Source organism: Notamacropus eugenii, chromosome 2 (assembly GCF_028372415.1).
Source record: "Notamacropus eugenii isolate mMacEug1 chromosome 2, mMacEug1.pri_v2, whole genome shotgun sequence".
Lineage (NCBI taxonomy): Eukaryota > Metazoa > Chordata > Mammalia > Diprotodontia > Macropodidae > Notamacropus > Notamacropus eugenii.
In genome coordinates, this window is record NC_092873.1 from 316,720,048 (window position 1) to 316,739,892 (window position 19,845).

General features: G+C 38.5%; 1 protein-coding gene across 1 annotated transcript in view; it reads left to right on the forward strand.

The window, feature by feature from the left end:
• The window catches only part of LOC140527851 (myosin-13), a 67,622-nt gene that overhangs the window by 14,915 nt on the left and 32,862 nt on the right, over positions 1–19,845 (forward strand). The window contains exons 10-21 of the mRNA XM_072645086.1: positions 2,055–2,193; positions 3,983–4,101; positions 4,195–4,344; positions 4,589–4,759; positions 5,851–6,160; positions 9,203–9,276; positions 9,435–9,522; positions 12,741–12,858; positions 15,017–15,140; positions 16,024–16,160; positions 16,809–17,064; positions 18,227–18,469. Coding sequence (XP_072501187.1) covers positions 2,055–2,193; positions 3,983–4,101; positions 4,195–4,344; positions 4,589–4,759; positions 5,851–6,160; positions 9,203–9,276; positions 9,435–9,522; positions 12,741–12,858; positions 15,017–15,140; positions 16,024–16,160; positions 16,809–17,064; positions 18,227–18,469 — 1,929 coding nt within the window. The remainder of the gene's footprint in view (positions 1–2,054; positions 2,194–3,982; positions 4,102–4,194; positions 4,345–4,588; positions 4,760–5,850; positions 6,161–9,202; positions 9,277–9,434; positions 9,523–12,740; positions 12,859–15,016; positions 15,141–16,023; positions 16,161–16,808; positions 17,065–18,226; positions 18,470–19,845) is intronic.

Below are 19,845 nucleotides of genomic sequence, written 5' to 3' on the forward strand. Positions count from 1 at the left end.
CCATTTTGCAGAGCTAAGGCTCAGCAAGCAAGCTATACTCTGAGATTGGCATAACAACAGTCCTTCGTGCTCACCCTCTGGATGAACTCTGCTGCAGCAAAATCCCACTTCTGACACCAAACTGTCAAGTCTGAAAACAAATCACCAAAAAGTCACAGAAGTTAAGCAACTGTTGTTAACTTTGAAAATAACAAGGAGCTCACAAATACTATTAAAACCACAGTTAACTTTGAAAAATATCAGAGAGCTCAGACAAGTTATTATAACCACATTTAACTATGTCATTTGTTTTCATATTTGACAGTAGTAGAAATAACAAGTATTACTTTCAACCTCATTTGACAGATGAAGAGACAACATCCTGAGACGCTGTTACTCATCTCACGTCACAAAATCAAGATGAGTGGCAGAGTTGAAATTAGAATTCAGATCCCTTAACTCACAGTGCCTTATAGTGAAGTCTCTAATCCTTACTCACAATCTGCACTCACCTCCTTATTTACATTACCATTTTTTCTCATTTCCCCAGATCTCCAGATTTCCTCGCTGCCTCCTTTTTAGGCACACAGTCTCCTATTCCAAAGAAATCAGTCCCCTGGTTCTTCAGCACATGAAAATTTTATCAATGATCTGCTCCCTCCCATGAAAGCTATACATGCATATAGCTAGGCTTTGTCTTCCAATCTGGGCAAACCTAGAAAAAATTCCAGCCTAGACATAGGAGCATTACCCTGTAGCCTCGTGTCCATTCTCCCTCTTATGACACACTATGGAATCTCTATCTTAAAGAAAGTTGAAAACTTAGGAAAGCAAATTAATTCTAATTTTTAAATATATATTTGTTATTAAGAAGGCAGTGTTGTTGAGGAGATAGAGATGGTTGCAAAACCAAACAACAGGCATAGCATACTCATTTACTTCTTCTGTAAAATGGAGAGATTGGTGTTCACCTAGTGGAAACAGCACCAGGTTTGAGGTCTGTAGACAAATTCAAATCCTAGATCTGACATCTAATACCTATGTGAGGATGCGAAGTAGCTGTGGCTCAGTGGCAAGAAAACTTGAGAATTAGAAGACCCAGATTCAAATCTCAGTTTGGTCCCTTGCTACCTATGTGCTTAAGTCTCTTAATCATTCTAGGTCTCAATTTATTAATTTGCTAATTGAGAGGACTGAATTCTACTTCAGCAGTTCTTCACATAAAGTTGATCAACTTGGTTTAAAAAAAAATATTTTGGTAACTGCCTTTCAATATAATTGGTTTCCTTTGTATTTTTCCTATGTATTTTGATTTATGCATTTAAAAAGGGGCCCATGGACTTCACCAAGATGCTAAAGGGGCTTCTGATTCAATAAAGTTGAAATGACTGGGATGATCTTTAAAGTCTCTTCACATTCTATGCTTCTATGATGCCCAGATTCCAAAAAGGTTAGGAATCACTACCTCTTTTTAAGCCAGATTATTCTTGAATTATCTTCCTCTTTACAGCCCGTGAGATCAGAGCCCCTCAGTGCTTCTCAGTATTCACAGCAGCCAGAAAACAAATTCATAAACAATGAATGGGCACAATTGGAGAGCAAAGATCCCAAATGCTTTATATTAGAAAAATTCAAAAGTGTTTCCCCTGATCTTTTCAAGACATCTTAAAAGAACAAATGTTTAAATCCCTAACCCAGGGTGTAATGAAGTCAACTCTAGAATCTCTTCTTAAATTTCCATTATGAGTATTTACTCGTCAGAAAAACAGGCAAAGTAGAGATGAGAGCTTGGCTTACTGTTTTGGTGGTTGTCTAGATGTAAGCAAGGGATGAATAAGATGTTCATAGGCAGATTAAGCTTAACAATCTATCACATGGACATTTTTCATTGAGCAGATTGTTAAACACCAGCATAGTCCTGTTCCCACTTCATCCCACTCTAGTACATAGTTGTGCAAACATACATACATGTTCCCTACCCCCTAAGCCACAAGCAAAGTCAAAGTCTTTGCCCAGAGAAGAGATGTTTTTGAACCTCTGTGACCCACTAGGAATATGATTCTTCTTACCCTCAGAATGCCATAGACATCCTGGGCTTTAGCTCAGAAGAGAAAATTGGAATCTACAAGCTGACAGGGGCTGTGATGCATTATGGGAACATGAAGTTCAAGCAGAAGCAACGAGAAGAGCAGGCAGAGCCCGATGGAACTGAAGGTAAAGTCATTGGACCAGATCTTGAGATCGAATGGCCCTCCCTCTAGAAATGAGTTCATAAATTGATAAGACTAGGTGAAGCATGCCTTGCTTTAAGTTTCTGCTATGTTCTTGAAACCTATGTAGACATAGAATTTTGATCAAATTAAATCATAATTATGCATAAAGGGGATCTCACTATTTAAAGAAATCCTTTATTACATATGTGCATACACATTCACACATATATTAGTATATATGTAGATACGTATGTATTTATGAATAAGAAATCCAAAAATCTTTATCACTCTAGGACTTATGAAAGCAAAGAAAAATTCTTTCTATTTTACATTTTTAAGCTAGGATTTTTTAAATATAAGCTTTTCTTACAGTGAAGACACAGCCTGGCTCATAGTAGACAGTTACTAAATGTTTATCAACTGAATGACTGACTCACATAATTTGAACAGAATAGAATGGGATGGAGTTATTATAGGTGACATCTAAAATTGAAAAAGAGTTTCTTAACTAATTCTGTGACCATGGATAAGTCATGGATAATTTCTCTCCGCTTCAGTTTCCTCCTCTGTAAAATAAAGATGGACTATAGTGGATATCTAGTATTCCATGGTTTCTTAATCACCTAGTTGCAGGAGGGAAGTGATCACTAGTTAACAGTAGCTAAATCCTGACTTTGAGCCCTAAGTTGAACGAGAGACGTGGCTCCTGTCCTTACCTTCTACTTCCATTCTAATTTTCATGGAAGGAAGGGAGGGAACAAGGGCAGGAAGAAGGAAGGAAGGAAGCAAGGAAAGAAGGAAGGAAAGAAAGAAGGGAAGGAGGGAGGGAGGGAGGAAGAAAAGAGGGAGACAGGAAGGGAGGGAGGAGAGATGGAAGGAAAGAAACAAATAAAGAAGGAAGAAAATAGTTATCCATGTTATTTTATTATTATTTTATATTCATAAATTATTTCTGTGAGAGACAATATGATGTAATGACTAGAGTGCTAGCCTCAGTATCAGAAAGACGAGTTCATACCTCTCCTCTGAGGATATTGTCAGTGTAATTCTGGGCAAGTCACTTAACCCTTTAGTGACCTAGGCAACTCTCTGGGATTAAATTGCAAAATATGCATTGATAAAAGGAATTTCTCCCCTGAGAGTTCCCTATACCTAATAAATTATAAATCTGGTTCAGTTTTTTAATATTATCATATGTGAGACCAGTGTGGCCTTTTGACTGAATTCAAACTTCACAGAACTAATCCTCTTAATAAAAGGATTTGTTCTTTAAAACTTGAACTCAGTCAAAAGGCCATGCTCAAGGACCAAGAAGACCTTATGTGGCCTCGAGGCTGCAGGTTCCCTATTCCTATGTTAGACCATAGTCCAGAAAGGCAAATCCCATTCTCAGAAGCTATCTTCTTAACTAGCTCTTCAATTTCCAGATCTGTCTTTCTTTCTGAAGCCCTTGCCTTTGATTGGCAACAGTGATAAAAAATGTTCTTTTGCCATGCAGAGCTTCAAGTTCTTGCTCAAGAAGCAGTAATTTTTAGAGTCTTGGCTCTATTCCTCACAGCTGTGTTGTCATAGATAAGTCACTAACTCTTCTATTTGTGCTATGTATGTCAGTGTTATTCAGAAAGCATTTGGTACCCTAAGGTGCTATAGGGATGAGTTACAATTACATATCATGTGTTTGTGTATGTGATATATGATAATATACTAAAAAGTCAGAGAAAAGTCCAGGGCTTAGTTGAACACTAAGAGACAGTCAATTGGGACTAACCCTATTTCTCCTGTCATCATAGTGGCTGATAAAGCTGGATACCTTATGGGTCTGAATTCTGCTGAAATGCTTAAAGGTTTGTGCTGTCCAAGGGTGAAGGTTGGAAATGAATTTGTGACTAAAGGACAAAATGTTCAGCAGGTAACTTTTACTGCTTTGAATCAGTTCTACTCTAGGAATTTGATCATGGCTATAAAAATGTTTATTTGGAGCCCTGGATGGTCTTTCCTAAAGGTGCTCAATGCTGTGGGTGCCCTGGCTAAAGCTGTCTATGAGAAGATGTTCCTGTGGATGGTCACTCGCATCAACCAGCAGCTGGACACCAAGCAGCCCAGACAGTATTTCATTGGAGTCCTGGACATTGCTGGCTTTGAGATCTTTGATGTGAGTAACCAAACTTTATATATGTATGTGTGTGTATATATATATATATATATATATATATATATATATATATATATATATATATGCATACATATATACAGAGAGACTGATATATATAGAGGGATACATACATATACATATATATGTATTCATGTATGTATGCATATATATCAGTCTCCATTCTAACTTGATTTACTGCAGCATTCCTTTCTCCAGCCTCATTCAAAGTGTTTGATTCATTCAGTTCAACAGCCTGGAGCAGCTATGCATCAACTTCACCAATGAGAAACTGCAACAGTTCTTCAACCACCACATGTTCGTGCTGGAGCAAGAGGAGTACAAGAAGGAAGGCATCGAGTGGGAATTCATTGACTTTGGGATGGACCTGGCTGCCTGCATCGAGCTCATTGAGAAGGTTAGAAAAACTCCTCCTACTGTAAGAAATAAAGGATGAGTTCGTTGTTCCTACATAGTCACCAATCTCCCTTAGCTAGACAATCACTTTGTTGCCATAACTATATTCCATGTCCCATATGTCCTTAATATATTAGATATTATCAAGTTCATGGCTATGAGTTCAAAGAAAATTAAACTGTTTCTCAGAGTATATTTTAGACAGCCAGACATTCCCATATGAAATATCTCAATGCTGGCAAGGGGAGGCTATGGCATTTCCTTTTCAGCTAAATTGTCCCAAACCCATAAGAGTACTCCTATGATGATGAAGTGATGTGACACAAAGCTAAGAGTGAATGAAGGTGAAGAAGGAGACTTTCCTACTGGACATGGCTGTGGGAGGGGGAAAATTACAGAACCAGGCTGAGGCTACAGTTTGGGAAGGGGGATATTTGAAATCACATTTTCTAAATCCCGAAATGGTCTTCAGTATTTGGCTCAAAAACACTATATCTTTAGAAAGTAACTCTTCTTATTGGTTCAATGTGGACAGGAACAGGTGGAGATGGGAAGGGAAAGGAGACAGGAGGGGATTGCCTTTCTACTCTAAAACCACCTAAATGACTTTCTAAAAACAGGAAGTGTCTGTGGTTAAGGAGCCATAGTGCTGCCCTTGGGGTATCATGAAAGAGCATTGAACTCAGCAAAGAAGGGCTTGAGTTCTGACTCTGATGCTGATTTCTTGTGTGACCTTAGGTAATGTGTTTTACCTCCTGCAATTTCCTCCTCTTTTAAACTGTTAGACAGGGAAAATAATATTTGCAGAGCTTACTTCCCGGGGTTATTATTTTGTAAACTAAGCACTCTAGAAACAGGAGGTGTTATTGCTTAGACAGAACTGAGTAATAATAATTTCTTTGTCTCAGGTCTTCAGTTTCTTGGTCCTACTGTAGACCTCCTTCATAGGCACTGGTTAGTTTTATTCTAGATTCCTGCTGGAATTGGGATTTAGCAGCTCTTGTCTTACTTCTTCCAACTATGGTGTGCCTGATGCATATACCTTTCTAAGGAAGAAAAAGAGAGATCGAGTGTCTGTTGCCTTCCTTTCAGCCAATGGGCATTTTCTCCATCCTAGAAGAAGAGTGTATGTTCCCCAAAGCAACAGACACATCTTTCAAGAACAAGTTGTATGACCAGCACCTTGGCAAATCCAACAACTTCCAGAAACCCAAGCCTGCCAAAGGGAAGGCTGAGGCTCACTTCTCCCTCGTGCACTATGCTGGCACTGTGGACTACAACATTGCAGGCTGGCTAGACAAGAACAAGGACCCCCTGAATGAGACCGTGGTTGGGCTGTACCAGAAATCCTCACTAAAACTGCTTTCTTTCCTTTTCTCCAGCTATTCTGGGGCAGAATCAGGTATGATCCCTTTCCCTCAGGGAAGCTCTGAAGTCAAATCTCAGCTGCCTTTACATGTAGCAATCTCCAGCAGTCCAAAGATGCCCACGAGCAATGAGAGGTCAAAGGCAGCCTATTAGTTAGAGTTCAATTTGTCTTCTTATCATGGGTGTCTCCTATTTCTTTGCTTCTCCCTCTTCCTTACCAGACTGGAACCCAACAGAGGCTTCAGAGATGATGTTTGCCACAGAGTTTAGGATTTGTTAAGTAACAAGAGCTTTTGTGCAATTCTGCCTTTAACTGGTGTGGCACTTTACGTACAGTCACCTTTAATTAACTAACTAATTAAACAATGCTTATTGAGTGAATAAATGAATGGATATCACAAAAACTAAGGAAAAGCTCACTGATTCCAAATAAAGATGGGGAATGAAATTTGATGACTTTGAAAAGCGAAATTTTCTATTGTAAAATACTTTTAAAGGAATGCAATTTTGTTACTTTTGGGTACCTGTATTATTATGCCTCATATGTCAAAAGAGCTATAATCGTGTTATTATTGGTTCTCCTTCTGCTGATAAAAATGGCATCCTTTCCATGCCTTAATATTCTTCTGTGGCCAAAAATCATTTCTCACCTGATGGATAAACTTCTAGTGATGAACCATTCTTAGTTAATCAAGGCTTAAGTTATATGGTAGTGATTGTGGAACACTGAAAATAAATACAATGAAAAAAATTAATCAAGGCTTATTTTTGGATAACTATGTATTGCTGACTTTGTATCTGAAGACCTAAACAGCATCATATGAATTATCAGGTCTTGTCCTTGACTGGCAAAGTCTTTGAGAAGCTAAAGTCAACATCACACCTCAATGAAGCATCGATGTAGGACTTAAGACATGTAAAACCCTTCAAAGTCTGGCTCCTACTTACCTTTCCAGACTAATTTTATAAGGAATTTAACAAAGTATGTTATATAACTCTTGTGGAAAAGACAGAGAGGCATAGGCCAGATGATAATGATTACAGTGTTCGGTGTATGTAGAACTCTGAATGTCTACATAATGGTCACTCATAGATCAATGTGAATTTGGCAAAGAGTCTCCAATGGATAACCTCAGGGATGTTTTTCACCCTGTGCTGTTTATCATTTTTATGAATGACAGATGGGAAGCTCATCAGATTTACAGATGATACAAAGCTGGAAGGGATAGCTAAAACATTGGATGACAGCATAATGATACAAAAAAGTCTTGAGAGGCCAAAACATATTGACTATAATTGAATGTTTAATAACTTTAAAAAGAATAAATGTAAATTCTTCCACTTGTATAAAAAATAAATTTTATATTTACAGATGTAGGAAGCAGGGTTTTAGTGAAGTTCATTTAAAAAAGAACTAAGGGTTTTACTGAAGTCAACAGTGTGACATGGCATCCAGTTTTTTTGGCTAATGCAATCTTCACCTACATTAAGGGAAAATAACTTTCAGGAATAAGGAGAAGATGGTACATTGCTATGACTGAACCCTATTTCTGTTAACATTTTTGGTTCTTGGCACCACCATTTAGGAAGGGCATTGATAAGCCAAAAAGTATTCAGAAAAGAGCAACCAGGTTGACTCAATGGTTTTGAGTCCATGTCATGTGAGGATCAGTTGAAGGAACTTGTAACACTTAGAGTTAGCCTGGAGAAGAGAAGACTTCTTCATGGGGGACATGACAGTTATTTTTTAGTTATTTGAAAGACTGTCATGTGGAAAAGGAATTAGGCCTGAGGGCAGAACCAACAGCAATTAAACTTGTCAAAAATGGAATGGCTGCTGTCACTGGAAGCTTTCCAGCAGAGATTGTATGACCACTTATTAGATGTGCCACAGTGAAGATTTCTCAGAAATTCTGTGATTTTGATACTTCCTTACATTTTTTCAAGCCAAACTAGACTACTAGCTATTTGTCAAACGTGTTAAGATTAAATGACTTACCCAGTGTTACATAGCTTATAAGTATCTCAAGTGGTATTTGAACTCAGGTCTTTGTGTTGCCAAGTTGAATCTTCAATACACAACAGCCTGGTCAAAGAGATCCTATAGAAAAAGTAGAGCAGGCTCAAGGGGTCCCTCTGACTGTATGTTTCAATCCAAGTCTTTCTAGAAAGAGAGTTTTCCAGAAGCAATAAAGAGGCAAGTTGCATTTTTGTGTGAGAAATCTGAATTCTTTACATTCACATAGACAAGTAATATTTTGAAGTAGTAAGTAAATTTTACAGCTGGGGATGAAATGAGTGGATATACAATCTGGAAGAGATAGCAAAGAAAGGAGATTCAGAGAAAGAGTACAAATTGGAATCTGAGTATATTTTGGTGGCTGCAATCAGAAACTTCAATTCATTTTCTAATTCAGAATTTGTGATAAAGTAGATAGGATTCTTATGAGTATAAAGAACAAAATAATTGTAGAACTGAGACTTTCATGTTTATGTACTTTATCATTGGGCCTTTTGAAAATCATTTTTTTCATTTTTTATTTGACTTATTGGTATCTATCTGTAAATATTTCTAATATTTTAATTGAGCATGGCATTGTGCTAGATACTAGGAATATTTAGACAAAAACAAAATAGTCCTTAAAGTCTGGGTGATTATATTCTACTAGGGGAATATATAGGCATAGAGAAATAAGGTCAAGATGATTTGGGGAAGGAGAGAGCACTAGCAATTGGGGAGCAGTGGTGGAGAAGGTGCAAGAAAACCTTCAGCTGGGAGGTTGTACCTTATAGGTATATGGAAGCTAGGGACACTAAGGAGGGAATACATTCTAAAACTGAGAGGTTACCAATGTATACAAAGACAATAGGAAGACCTGGTTCAAATACTCCTTGTGGCACTTATAAACTATGTGACCCTGGGCAAGTCACTTAATCTCCCTTGGACTCATGTAAAATTGGGGGACTGAAGGGGTGGACTAAATAGCCTCAAAAGTCCCTTTTAGATTTAAATTTATGATCTTAATCTTTTTTTAAAAAAAGTATTTTATGACCCAATCTCTTTGTTTCTTCCAAGGTGACTCTGGTGGCAGTAAGAAGGGTGGGAAAAAGAAGGGATCTTCCTTTCAAACTGTATCTGCTATGTTCAGGGTATGTGATTGCCCCTTCCCTTTGATTTCTCTCTTCCTGCCACATAAATCCTTTCCTACCCCTCCTCACTTGGTCATGTGTTTTGATGCTCATTGACACAAAGTAGGGGAAAAAACATCTTGCAAAGATAAAATTCCTTATTTTGGTTTGTGTTACAGGAGAATTTAAACAAGCTGATGACCAATCTAAGGAGCACTCACCCTCACTTTGTGCGCTGTCTAATTCCCAATGAGACAAAGACTCCCGGTGAGTAGGCAATCTATCAGAGAGATAGCCATTTGGTATTGACTTTTAAAAGGTTATTAAATGTTTGGCAACAGCAAAGGCCTGCAACCAGCATAAATAATGTGTCAGATCTAAAAAATATATCTGTTTTCAAGTGACATGTTCCAAAGATGACTAAAATGGAAAAAACATGAAGTGTTCCAGTAGAAAGTAGAGGGATCATTCTTCTGTGAGACAGATTGACAAAGCATGCAACCTGAGGTCAGGAGGGCCTGAGTTTAAATCCTGTCTCAGACACCTATGAACAGTGTGATGCTGGGCAAGTCACTTAACTTTTGTTTGCCTCAGTTTCCTCATCTGTTAAAATAAGAATAATTATAACATCAGTATCCCAGGATTGTTGTGAGGATAAAATGAAACATCTGTAAAACATTTTTCAAACTTTAAAGCACTATATATTCCCCTCCACTCTCTTCCTCTAATCACTTGTATTGCTCATAGAATCATAAATTATTAGAGCTATAAGACATTTCTTGCTCTGTGTTCCCTCAGAATTGATCCATACAGCTGTGCTGATTAGAGTAGAAGAGATAATTCTAGAATGTTTAGAGCTGAGGAAATCTTTAAAGATTATCCATCCAACCAATCCTCCCATCCCCTTTCCCCCACATTACACAGGAAGGGAAGTGACTTGACCAAGCTTTTCACTGGGGCAATGAGTGCTAGAAGCCAGGCCTCCTGGCTTTTCTGGTCACTTTACCTACATTTGTTTCTAATTGGCATTGTGGTTATTCTCTAGTTGTTTCATGGATCTACCCTGGCCCTCTGTGTCTCTTTGTCTTTCTGTGTGTTTGTCTTTGACTATATGTATCTCTCACCCTTTCTCTATCATCTGTGTTTCTCTTTATTTATATCTGTCTGTATCTCTGTCTGCCTCTCTCTCTCTCTCTCTCTCTCTCTCTCTCTCTCTCTCTCTCTCTCTCTGTCTCTCTTTGTCCCTCTCTCTGTCTCTTTGTCTCTCTCTGTCTCTTTGTCTCTCTCTCTGTCTCTCTCTGTCTCTGTGTCTCTCTCTTTGTCTTTCTCTCTCTCTCTCCCTTGTCTCCCTCTCTGTCTCTCTCTCTCTCTGTCTCTCTCTGACTTTCTATCTGTCCCTCTCTCTGTCCATCTCTCTCTGTCTCTGTTTCTCTCTCTATTTCTCTCTCTGTCTCTCTCTGTCTCTCTCTCTTGTCTCTCTCTGTCTCTGTCTCTCTGTCTCTGTCTCTCTGTCTGTCTCTCTGTCTGTCTCTGTCTGTCTCTCTGTCTCTGTCTGTCTGTCTGTCTGTCTGTCTCTCTCTCTCTCCCCCCCCCCCGTCTGTGTCTCTCATTAACTGAGCTGAGTCCCGGGCCCTAACATGACCAGTCTGGGTACAATCTTGGAAGAAAGAGAAGTTTTCACAGATTCTTTCTAACCTGTGCCCCCACCCAAGGACACAGGTGCTCTAGTACCCATTACTCTAGCAATGTCATTATTTGGTTTATCTTATTCTCCCCCAAAAAAGGACTCAGGTCCCCTCAAAGCACTCAGGCTTACAAGACATTGAACAAAAGATAAATTGCATTGAACCCAACAGAAAAAGCAGAATTCATCCAAAAAACTAGCCTTCCTTATGTGGAGGGCATCAAATGACCTTTCCTTCTGATGAATTCCTCCTTTCTAGGTGATCCTCAGTAAATATAATTCCTTCTATGGATAACTATTCCCCTTGGGGGCAAATGGAGTGGCCTAAAGATCATTCTTTCCAAGGGAAGTTGTACATATACATCTACACTTCCATCTTTCCTTGTCAAAGTTCCAAAATCCTAGCCTCTTACTTTCTTCATGGCTCCAATTTCCTTTCCTAGAACCACATTTCTTTCCTCATCTTTAGCTGGCACTAGCCACTGGTATACAGTGGAAGTTGAGTAGATATGCAAGATTCTCTTCATGCATATGAGTCAATTTATCCTTTTCAAGACAACCGCTACATCAACAAGACAATGAAGACTCAAAACAAGGAAGCTTGTTTTTCCTCTTTGCGTATTGCAGCATGCCCGTTATATTTACAAATCCTTCAAGACCTATTAAAGTACTGTATTCACATTAGGTGTCCAACGAATGTATGTTGAATGATTGATTAAGTAATCAATGAAATGAATTAAATTATTTGCTGCCTACCGCATGCTTCCATTCTTTATTAAAAGTATTAGAGTAGATGAACTCCATGTTCCCTTCCAGCTCTAACTTTCTGTGATATTGTAGTTTTCTGATTCTGTATTGTAGTATGTTGCATATTTGTGTATGTACTGGATTCCCTCCCTCTCACACCCCACTCCCCACCAGACTATAAGAATTGTGGAAGGCAAGAACCAATTTTTTTTAAATCTTCCCAGATCCTAGGACAGTATGTTTGCCTGTCTTTGGTGCTTAATTGATGGTAATTCAGTGAGCTAGATAAGAGACCTTACTATTATTTGTATCACTATCATTTTATCAATGGAGATCCCTACTGGAAGGATACATGGACATAAGAGAAAAAGTAATAAAACCTCATCTCTGACCTCTGGCTATGTGAATTTTCATGGTCATTTCACCTCTCTTGGTTTTCTCACTGCAAAAGTAGAATCATTTAGGATGATGCTGATTGATGATGATGATAAAAATCATAATAATGAGGAGGAGGAGGAAAAGCTCCTTTTCCTAGCACTAAGAAAACTTATGTTATGGTTCTACCTAAGCCTCCTCTACCCCCACTTCAACTCCTTTTGGAGACTGAATTCATAATTATAACTTTCAATTATTGCCTACATGGACAAAACTTAAAATTTAAGAATTCATCTGATCCAATCCCCAACCCCACTCAAATTTATTATGAAATAAGTTTCATATTGGTAAAAATGAGAAAACTCTAATCTTGTTACTCAGATAGCATTAAGACATCTGTCAAAAGAAGTAGACCAGCAGAATTTTGCAATCTAAATTTGAGTGTCTCAGCCTGAGAGGTAAACACATCCTATTTTCCCAACCTACATAAAGGAAGAGAGAAAATATCACTTGCTCTGGGATTTCCTCTGCAGCCTCTGCTTTCCCTATTTCCATGCTCATCTGTTACCTTTCTGCTTCCTCCAATAAATGTTGAGCAAACCTAAAGAATTGCCTCCTGGCACATCTTTCTTCCAGGCCCTTCACAAAGCTAGTCCCTTAATTATTCCTGTTTTCTCAGGTGAGATGGACCATTACTTGGTCATGCATCAGCTGCGCTGTAACGGGGTGTTAGAAGGCATCCGAATTTGCAGGAAAGGATTCCCCAGCAGGATCCTTTATGGGGACTTTAAACAACGGTATTCAGCCTTTTTTCTTGATCTTATAACTTTTCTAAACTCAGACTTTCTCTTTGACAATGTATAGAAATTCTTCTTAGGCATGGAGCTGAACAAAGATTCAAAGGTTGCTCCTGTTTACTTTAACTGATTTTTGTTATGCATAAATCGATACACCCGAATCTAATGGCTCAGGATCAGGCTATGTAGGCAGTTCCCAGAGCACAGTACATTCTGACATAGCTCTGATCTCAAATATCTCTCAGCCCAAAACATTACATTCTGATGCTGCCCAGGTTCCATGAGACACAGCTCAGAAGATATAAGCATCTATCGAGTTGAGGTAATGCTCACCTGTGCATGGCTCTTCCTGACTACCTCACTTCATCTTTGTGAAGAAAGCAATTTGTAAACCTAAAGAATTATATAAATACGAGCTGTTATTATTGCATGGGCATAGGGAACATACAACATTAGAGAGATAATTATCCTATAAATCATATGAAGGGCAAGAAAATGAACTTGATTATATCAATAGATGAAAAAAGTCTTTAACAAAGCACTGTACTTATTTATGAAAAAAGTACTTAAATAGTAGAGGTATAAAAGGACCCTTTCTATGATTAAAGTATATGTCTAAAGTCAAAAGCTAGTATTATTTATAATGAACAAATATCAGGCAGTTTTCTAATAAATATAATACAAAGCTGACCTCTTCTCCCCACTATTATCTGCTATTGTTTTAAAATGTGCTAGAACTAGAAGAATAAGAAAAGGGAAAGAAATTACATATATTATTACTGACAGAAAGAGGAGGTCAAATTAGCCTTATTTGCAAGATTGGAATGATGTTTTACTTATAAAACTCCAGAAAGTCAGCAAATAAATTAATTTAAAGTATTTATGGTTCCTGGAATGTTAGGGATACAAACCATATCTTTCATTTTTACATAGAAAATGAAAACCCAGAAGCAAGAATATAAATGGAAAATTCATTCAAAATAACTATATAAAATATCTGAAATTCAATCTATCAAAATAATCTATACTTATATAAATAAGATTGTAAAACATTTTACAGAAATAAAGCAAGGCTTAAGTAATTGGAGAGAGGGCTATTGATTCTCACAGTTGGGCTATTGATTCTCACAACTGAGCTATTTCAACAGAATAGAGATGACGATACTACCCAAATTAACTTAGAGATTTAGTGGCATGCCAATCAAATGACCAAGAGGTTACATTATAGTAGGCAAAATAATAGCAAATTTAATTGGGAGCAACAAAAGTCTAGAATCTCAACAAAACAATAAGAATAATGAGGAGAAGTGCATTTCTAGATCCCGAGCTATATTGTAAAGCAATCATAAAAATCATTTTTGTATGGGTTAGAAAGGAGAAAAGTAGGTCAATGGAAGAGACTGGATGACAGCAATAGACTTCAAAAGCCTGGTATTTAATTAGCCTAAGAACATAAACTACTAGGGGAAGACTGAGAACTAGAGAAAATTGGCAAGTATTTAATTAACCAGTTAATACCTATTGTTTAATAATAATTAGTATCAATAACAATAGTCATGGTGGAAATAATAATAAACCTTGTGCTTTTATAGAACTTTTAACATTTTCCAAGCATTTTCACTATTATCTCGATTTGGTTGAAGAAAATGAGACCCAGGGAAACTCAGAGACTCACTCAAGGCCACTTAAAATACTTAGTAGCAGAGCCAGGACTGACTATCACTTGGGTACCTTGATTTCCCATTTTCTCAGTGCCTAGGATGGGGCCACTGAGTCCCCACTCCCCATATGGCAGTTTTCCCATGTAGCCAATAGAAGTGGCTTTGATGAAAACCTTATGAATTGATGCAACTCACCACACTTCCTAACACAGATGACCCTATGGTCCAGAGAATGTCCAATTGTCTACAATTTACCAGGACAAATAGACGTTTTGCAAAGATCAATTTTTTTGTCCCCTCTTATCCATCCATGAGCACACATTTGTAAGTTTCTCTGGCTTCTCATGAAAAACTAACCCTGAGACGTGAACAAAAAGTTGCATTTCCACAAACATTGGGCCAGCAGAACTATCTCAGGCCTATTGTAGTCACAGGGAATCTGAGTATGGCTTGCTCTCCTCCCTTCCAGGACTGACCTGTGGCTTCTTTCCTTGCAGGTATAGGATACTCAATGCCAGTGCTATCCCTGAAGGGCAGTTTATTGACAGCAAGAATGCTTCTGAAAAACTTCTTTCTTCCATTGATGTGGATCATGAACAATACAGATTTGGTCACACCAAGGTCTGAAACACTCAAGCACTACTGAAAAAAATTATGAAACGACACTTCAGAACACTATGTTTATTGATTCAAATATACTTGTGTGAATCTTCCTGGGTGCCACCATTGGAAAAGACAGATTGTGCCTTCTGTGAAGTCTAGATCTTTAGCCACACATAGTATGAGGCAGAAAGAAAAAAAGAATATTTACTCTACTCAGAAGGCCTAGGGGCAAACACTGTCTCTAATGTTTATTACCTTTGTAACCATAGGTAACCTTAACCTTTCTGGGCTTCTGTTTACTCATCTGTCAAAGGAAGAGTTGAAACCAGGAGGCCTGTGAGGTCTCTTCTGGCTCTACATATATTATCCTGTGTAAGAGACATTGGCAAAGGAAGAAACCAGAAATTATATTCAAAGATATAGTTAAACCATATGGGAAAGGCACAGTCATTTTTAGGTATGAGTGCCAGAAAAAAGAATAGTAATAGAAGAAAAAACAAGGAATCAAAGAGAAGTGAGCTGTGTGAGTAGTGACACTTTGGAAGATGCTGGGGACCAGGGCAGTGAGCTGCTATCCCCTTGAAGAATCAAAAGAGGTCCCTAGAAAGCAATTCAGCCTGAGCCAGAGCTAGGCCTTAGGAAACCAATGAGAATGAATTCCTACTGAATGAGGGAAAGAAAAGAAGACAGGGGTTGTTGAAAGGAGTGTTGTAGATAAGCAAAGTAATGGAATTCTCTAATCAAAATGCACCAAAGAATTGAGAAAGATAGCAGAGAGGGGAATTAAGTCGGTACATACTTGAGAGTACACTGTTAGCTCCCAGCTCAAAAGAAAGAATCGAACCCTGTGATTGGAGACATGATGAAAAATGGCTTTAATTTCTTACCCTTGAACTTACAGGTGTTTTTCAAAGCTGGTCTCCTGGGGTTGTTGGAAGAGATGAGAGATGAGAAGTTAGTGAGTCTCATTACCCATACCCAAGCTGTGTGCAGGGGTTACTTAATGCGAGTGGAATTAAAGAAGATGGCAGCAAGGAGGTAAGGGGTCCTTTTCTCCTCTCTGATGATGACTGCATGCTTCTCACCTCAAAATATTTCTTCTCAGTAAAGGATTTGCCACCATTTGTTTTGGGTGTTAGAAATGTGTGCCTCAAGGCATTAATTGCTTTATAGCCCAGGTAGCCATTGTTAATATTAGCAAGGGATATCTCTCTCTCTCTCTCTCTCTCTCTCTCTCTCTCTCTCTCTCTCTCTCTCTCTCTCTCTCTCTCATTCTCTCTCTCTCTTTCTCTCTCTCTCTCTCGCTCTTGCTCTCTCTCTCTTGCTCTCTCTCTCTCTCTCTCTCTCTCTCTCTCTCTCTCTCTCTCTGTCTTTCTCTTTTCCTTTCTACTTCTCTCCTTCCTTTTAAAATCTGGTCAGAGTAGCTCTGTGGGTCTATAACATTGGCTATAAGCTCACTCCAGTTCAACAAACATCTAGTAAATACTTATTCCATGCAAGGAATTTTATAATATTTAAGGATATAAAGATGAAACAAGATATAATTCCAAGATTGAAGGATACTACAGCCCTTCCTACATATCCTACAAAGGTACAATGTGGTTGAGAGGGCAATGTTGTCCCGGGGAAAATGGATGCAACAAACATCACTCAGTTCCAATAAGCTCTGTCCTAATTAATTTACAGAGATTCCATCTTCTGCATCCAGTACAACATTCGAGCATTCATGAATGTTAAGCATTGGCCCTGGATGAATCTCTTCTTCAAAATCAAGCCCCTTCTCAAGAGTGCGGAAGCTGAGAAGGAGATAGCCACTATGAAGGAAGATTTTCAGAAAGCCAAAGAAGACTTGGCCAAATCTGAAGCTAAAAGGAAAGAGCTAGAGGAGAAAATGGTCTCCTTGCTGCAGGAAAAGAATGATCTTCAGCTTCAGGTCCAGTCTGTAAGTAGCTTCTGATGGAAGAGAGGAAAGAGGAAAGGGAAGAGAAGTATTGCCAGCACTAGCAACAGTCATCCTGCAGGGTTATCTGTCATGTTTGTAGGAAGTGAGATAAATGGGACAGGGAACACCTGAGGTCCAAACGCTGCTGTAATAGAGAGGTTTAATTACAGCTGAAGGTGAATTTTATCCCCCTGCCTCCTCCTTTAAAAATAGACTCACCACATGCTAGGTTCTGTATTGAGATGCAATTATTTCTATCAAAGATACCATGGTGCCACCCAGTGGCTATGTGGTATAATGGTGCCTTGGAGCCTCATGCAGAAAATCCAATTATAACTCTCCCTTGCTATAAAAGTTAATTTCTTTTCCCTTAAATCCATTTTCCCATGGCTAGCCATTATGAAGATATGTTCCGAGAGGGGAAAAACAGTCTCCTGAATGTAATAAAATCACTTAATAATGCAACAGCCCTTCTAAAATGTTTAGAGGAAATGAGATAACTTTTCTGATAAAGCATTAGCAATAATTAGCAATGTTCCTTAAGACAATTTTCCTGAATTCCTTAAGTCTGCCTGGCTTATTTCAGTTGCCCCAGACACACAAGCAAGCTACCTGCTCCCTATTGCCAGGACTGATTTCTCCCTCGTCTGTTGTAAATGTCATCTCACTTTTTTTGTTTTTCACAGTCTAACTTGTATAAATAAGTTATTTGTGTGCATGCCTTACTTCCCTTGTGAGCTGTGAGCTACCAGAGATCTGGGACCATGTTCTATCACTCTGTGCATCTTCTCTACAGCATTCAGCATAGTATCTTGCATGTTATAAGCATTCAACAAATGATTGTTAATTGAATGATTTTAGCATTTATTTTTTAATTTAATAATTTATCACTATGTGCCAGGTGTTGTGCTAGGTTGTATCAGGGGGATACAAAAACAAAAAATGAAATAATTCCTACCATCAAGCGGCTTACATTCTACTGAATGAAAGAAGGCACCTAGAATTGCCCCTTCGACTACACTTAAGTGCTGTTCTCTTTTATATCATGCCTATATCATGCCCTACCTTATCCTAGCTATCATATCTTAAGCTTTTGGAGAAAAAGGTAATCCATGCCTTCTGTGGCATTGGATTTGAAATGATCGTGGAAATTTTCTTCCAGGAAACTGAAAATCTGATGAATGCGGAAGAACGATGCGAGGGGCTAATTAAGAGCAAAATTCAACTGGAAGCTAAAATTAAAGAGCTAAGTGAGAGACTGGAGGAGGAAGAAGACACCAATTCTGAATTAGTTGCCAAGAAAAGGAAATTGGAAGATGAATGCTCATCACTCAAGAAAGACATTGATGACCTAGAACTGACCCTGACTAAAGTAGAAAAAGAGAAGCACGCAACAGAGAACAAGGTGGAAGCATCATGCTAGGAAAAATCGCTCCTCGTGAGACACTTCCTGGTAGCCATATGGCAGGGAAGGAGTTGAAATAGGAAGTACACTTGTTTCAGCCGTAGAGATGCAGGCAAAGGGGTAGAAAGGGCAACTGGAGTCCCCAAAGGCCCGTTGTGTTACTCATCTTTTGCTCTGGGATGCAATTCCATCACCCTCTACTTCTGGCACTGAAACAAGAAATAGTGATATGGTAACAACACTAAAATTATACTTGAGAAGAAGAACATCCAACACACCACTATCAGTAACTGTAACTTGGTATTTTCTTTAAAAAAGTGATTGTTCATTTAATTATATAACAAACTAAAAAGTCCAAGAAATGAAGGCAGGAAAAAAAGCACTTATCAAGCACCTACTATGTGTCAGCACTGTGCTAAGTGCTTTATAAATATTTCATTTTGTCCTCACAATAACCCTGGGAGGTAGTACTATTATTATCCTCTTTTTACTGATGAGGAAACCGAGGCAGACAGAGGTTAAGTGACTTTCCCAGGCTCACACATCTAATAAATAAACTCAGGCTTTCCTGACCCCAGGACCAGTGTTCACTCAGTGGCCTGCTGGGCAATCTAATGGGCAATATAATGGGAAAAGAGAAAAGTAGATGAGGATAGTTAATTGTAGAACCAAAAAAATTAAGAATTATTCATTGTAAATCCAAATTAAATGCTGAAAATACAGTTACATTTTCACTTTAAGTAAACTCAGAAGAAGTATTGTGGCATAATGCAGAAAGAATACAGGATTTGGAGTCCATAGCACCTAGGTTCAAGTCTGTTTAACTCTCTAGGCCTCAGTTTTCTTATCTGTTTTATGGGGAGGTAAACTACATAGTTTCTAAAATATGATCAATCGATATATGTAGGTAACAGCACACATTTACATAACTTGATCAGTCTTACAAAAGTGTTTTGTAATCCAGTGAAAGATGTAAACAAAATTATATCCCTTTATAAAGCTACCTCTGGGCTTACTCCTCTCACTCCCATCCTGCACTTGGTCTGATAAGTTGGGTCCCCAAAAGGGAGGCAGCTACTCTTGCTCGGACTTCTAGGGTAACTCTGACTCTGGGTGTTCTATAAGGGAGTACTATAGCTCCCTTGCCCCAAAAGCCCTACTCACACTTTTGTGCTCCTTATTAACAATTAGCAGGACCAAACTCTATTAGGTTTCAGAAAAGGGATTTAATTGATGAGAACAATGAGAGTAAAACATTCCCCTAAACTGGGGACAAACTCTTCCCTGGCACAACCATGCGAAGTCCCCTGGGGGCTCATTGGTACCTCACAATTCTTGGCACCGGAAATCCTTTTCTCTCTTTGTGGAGTTCACCC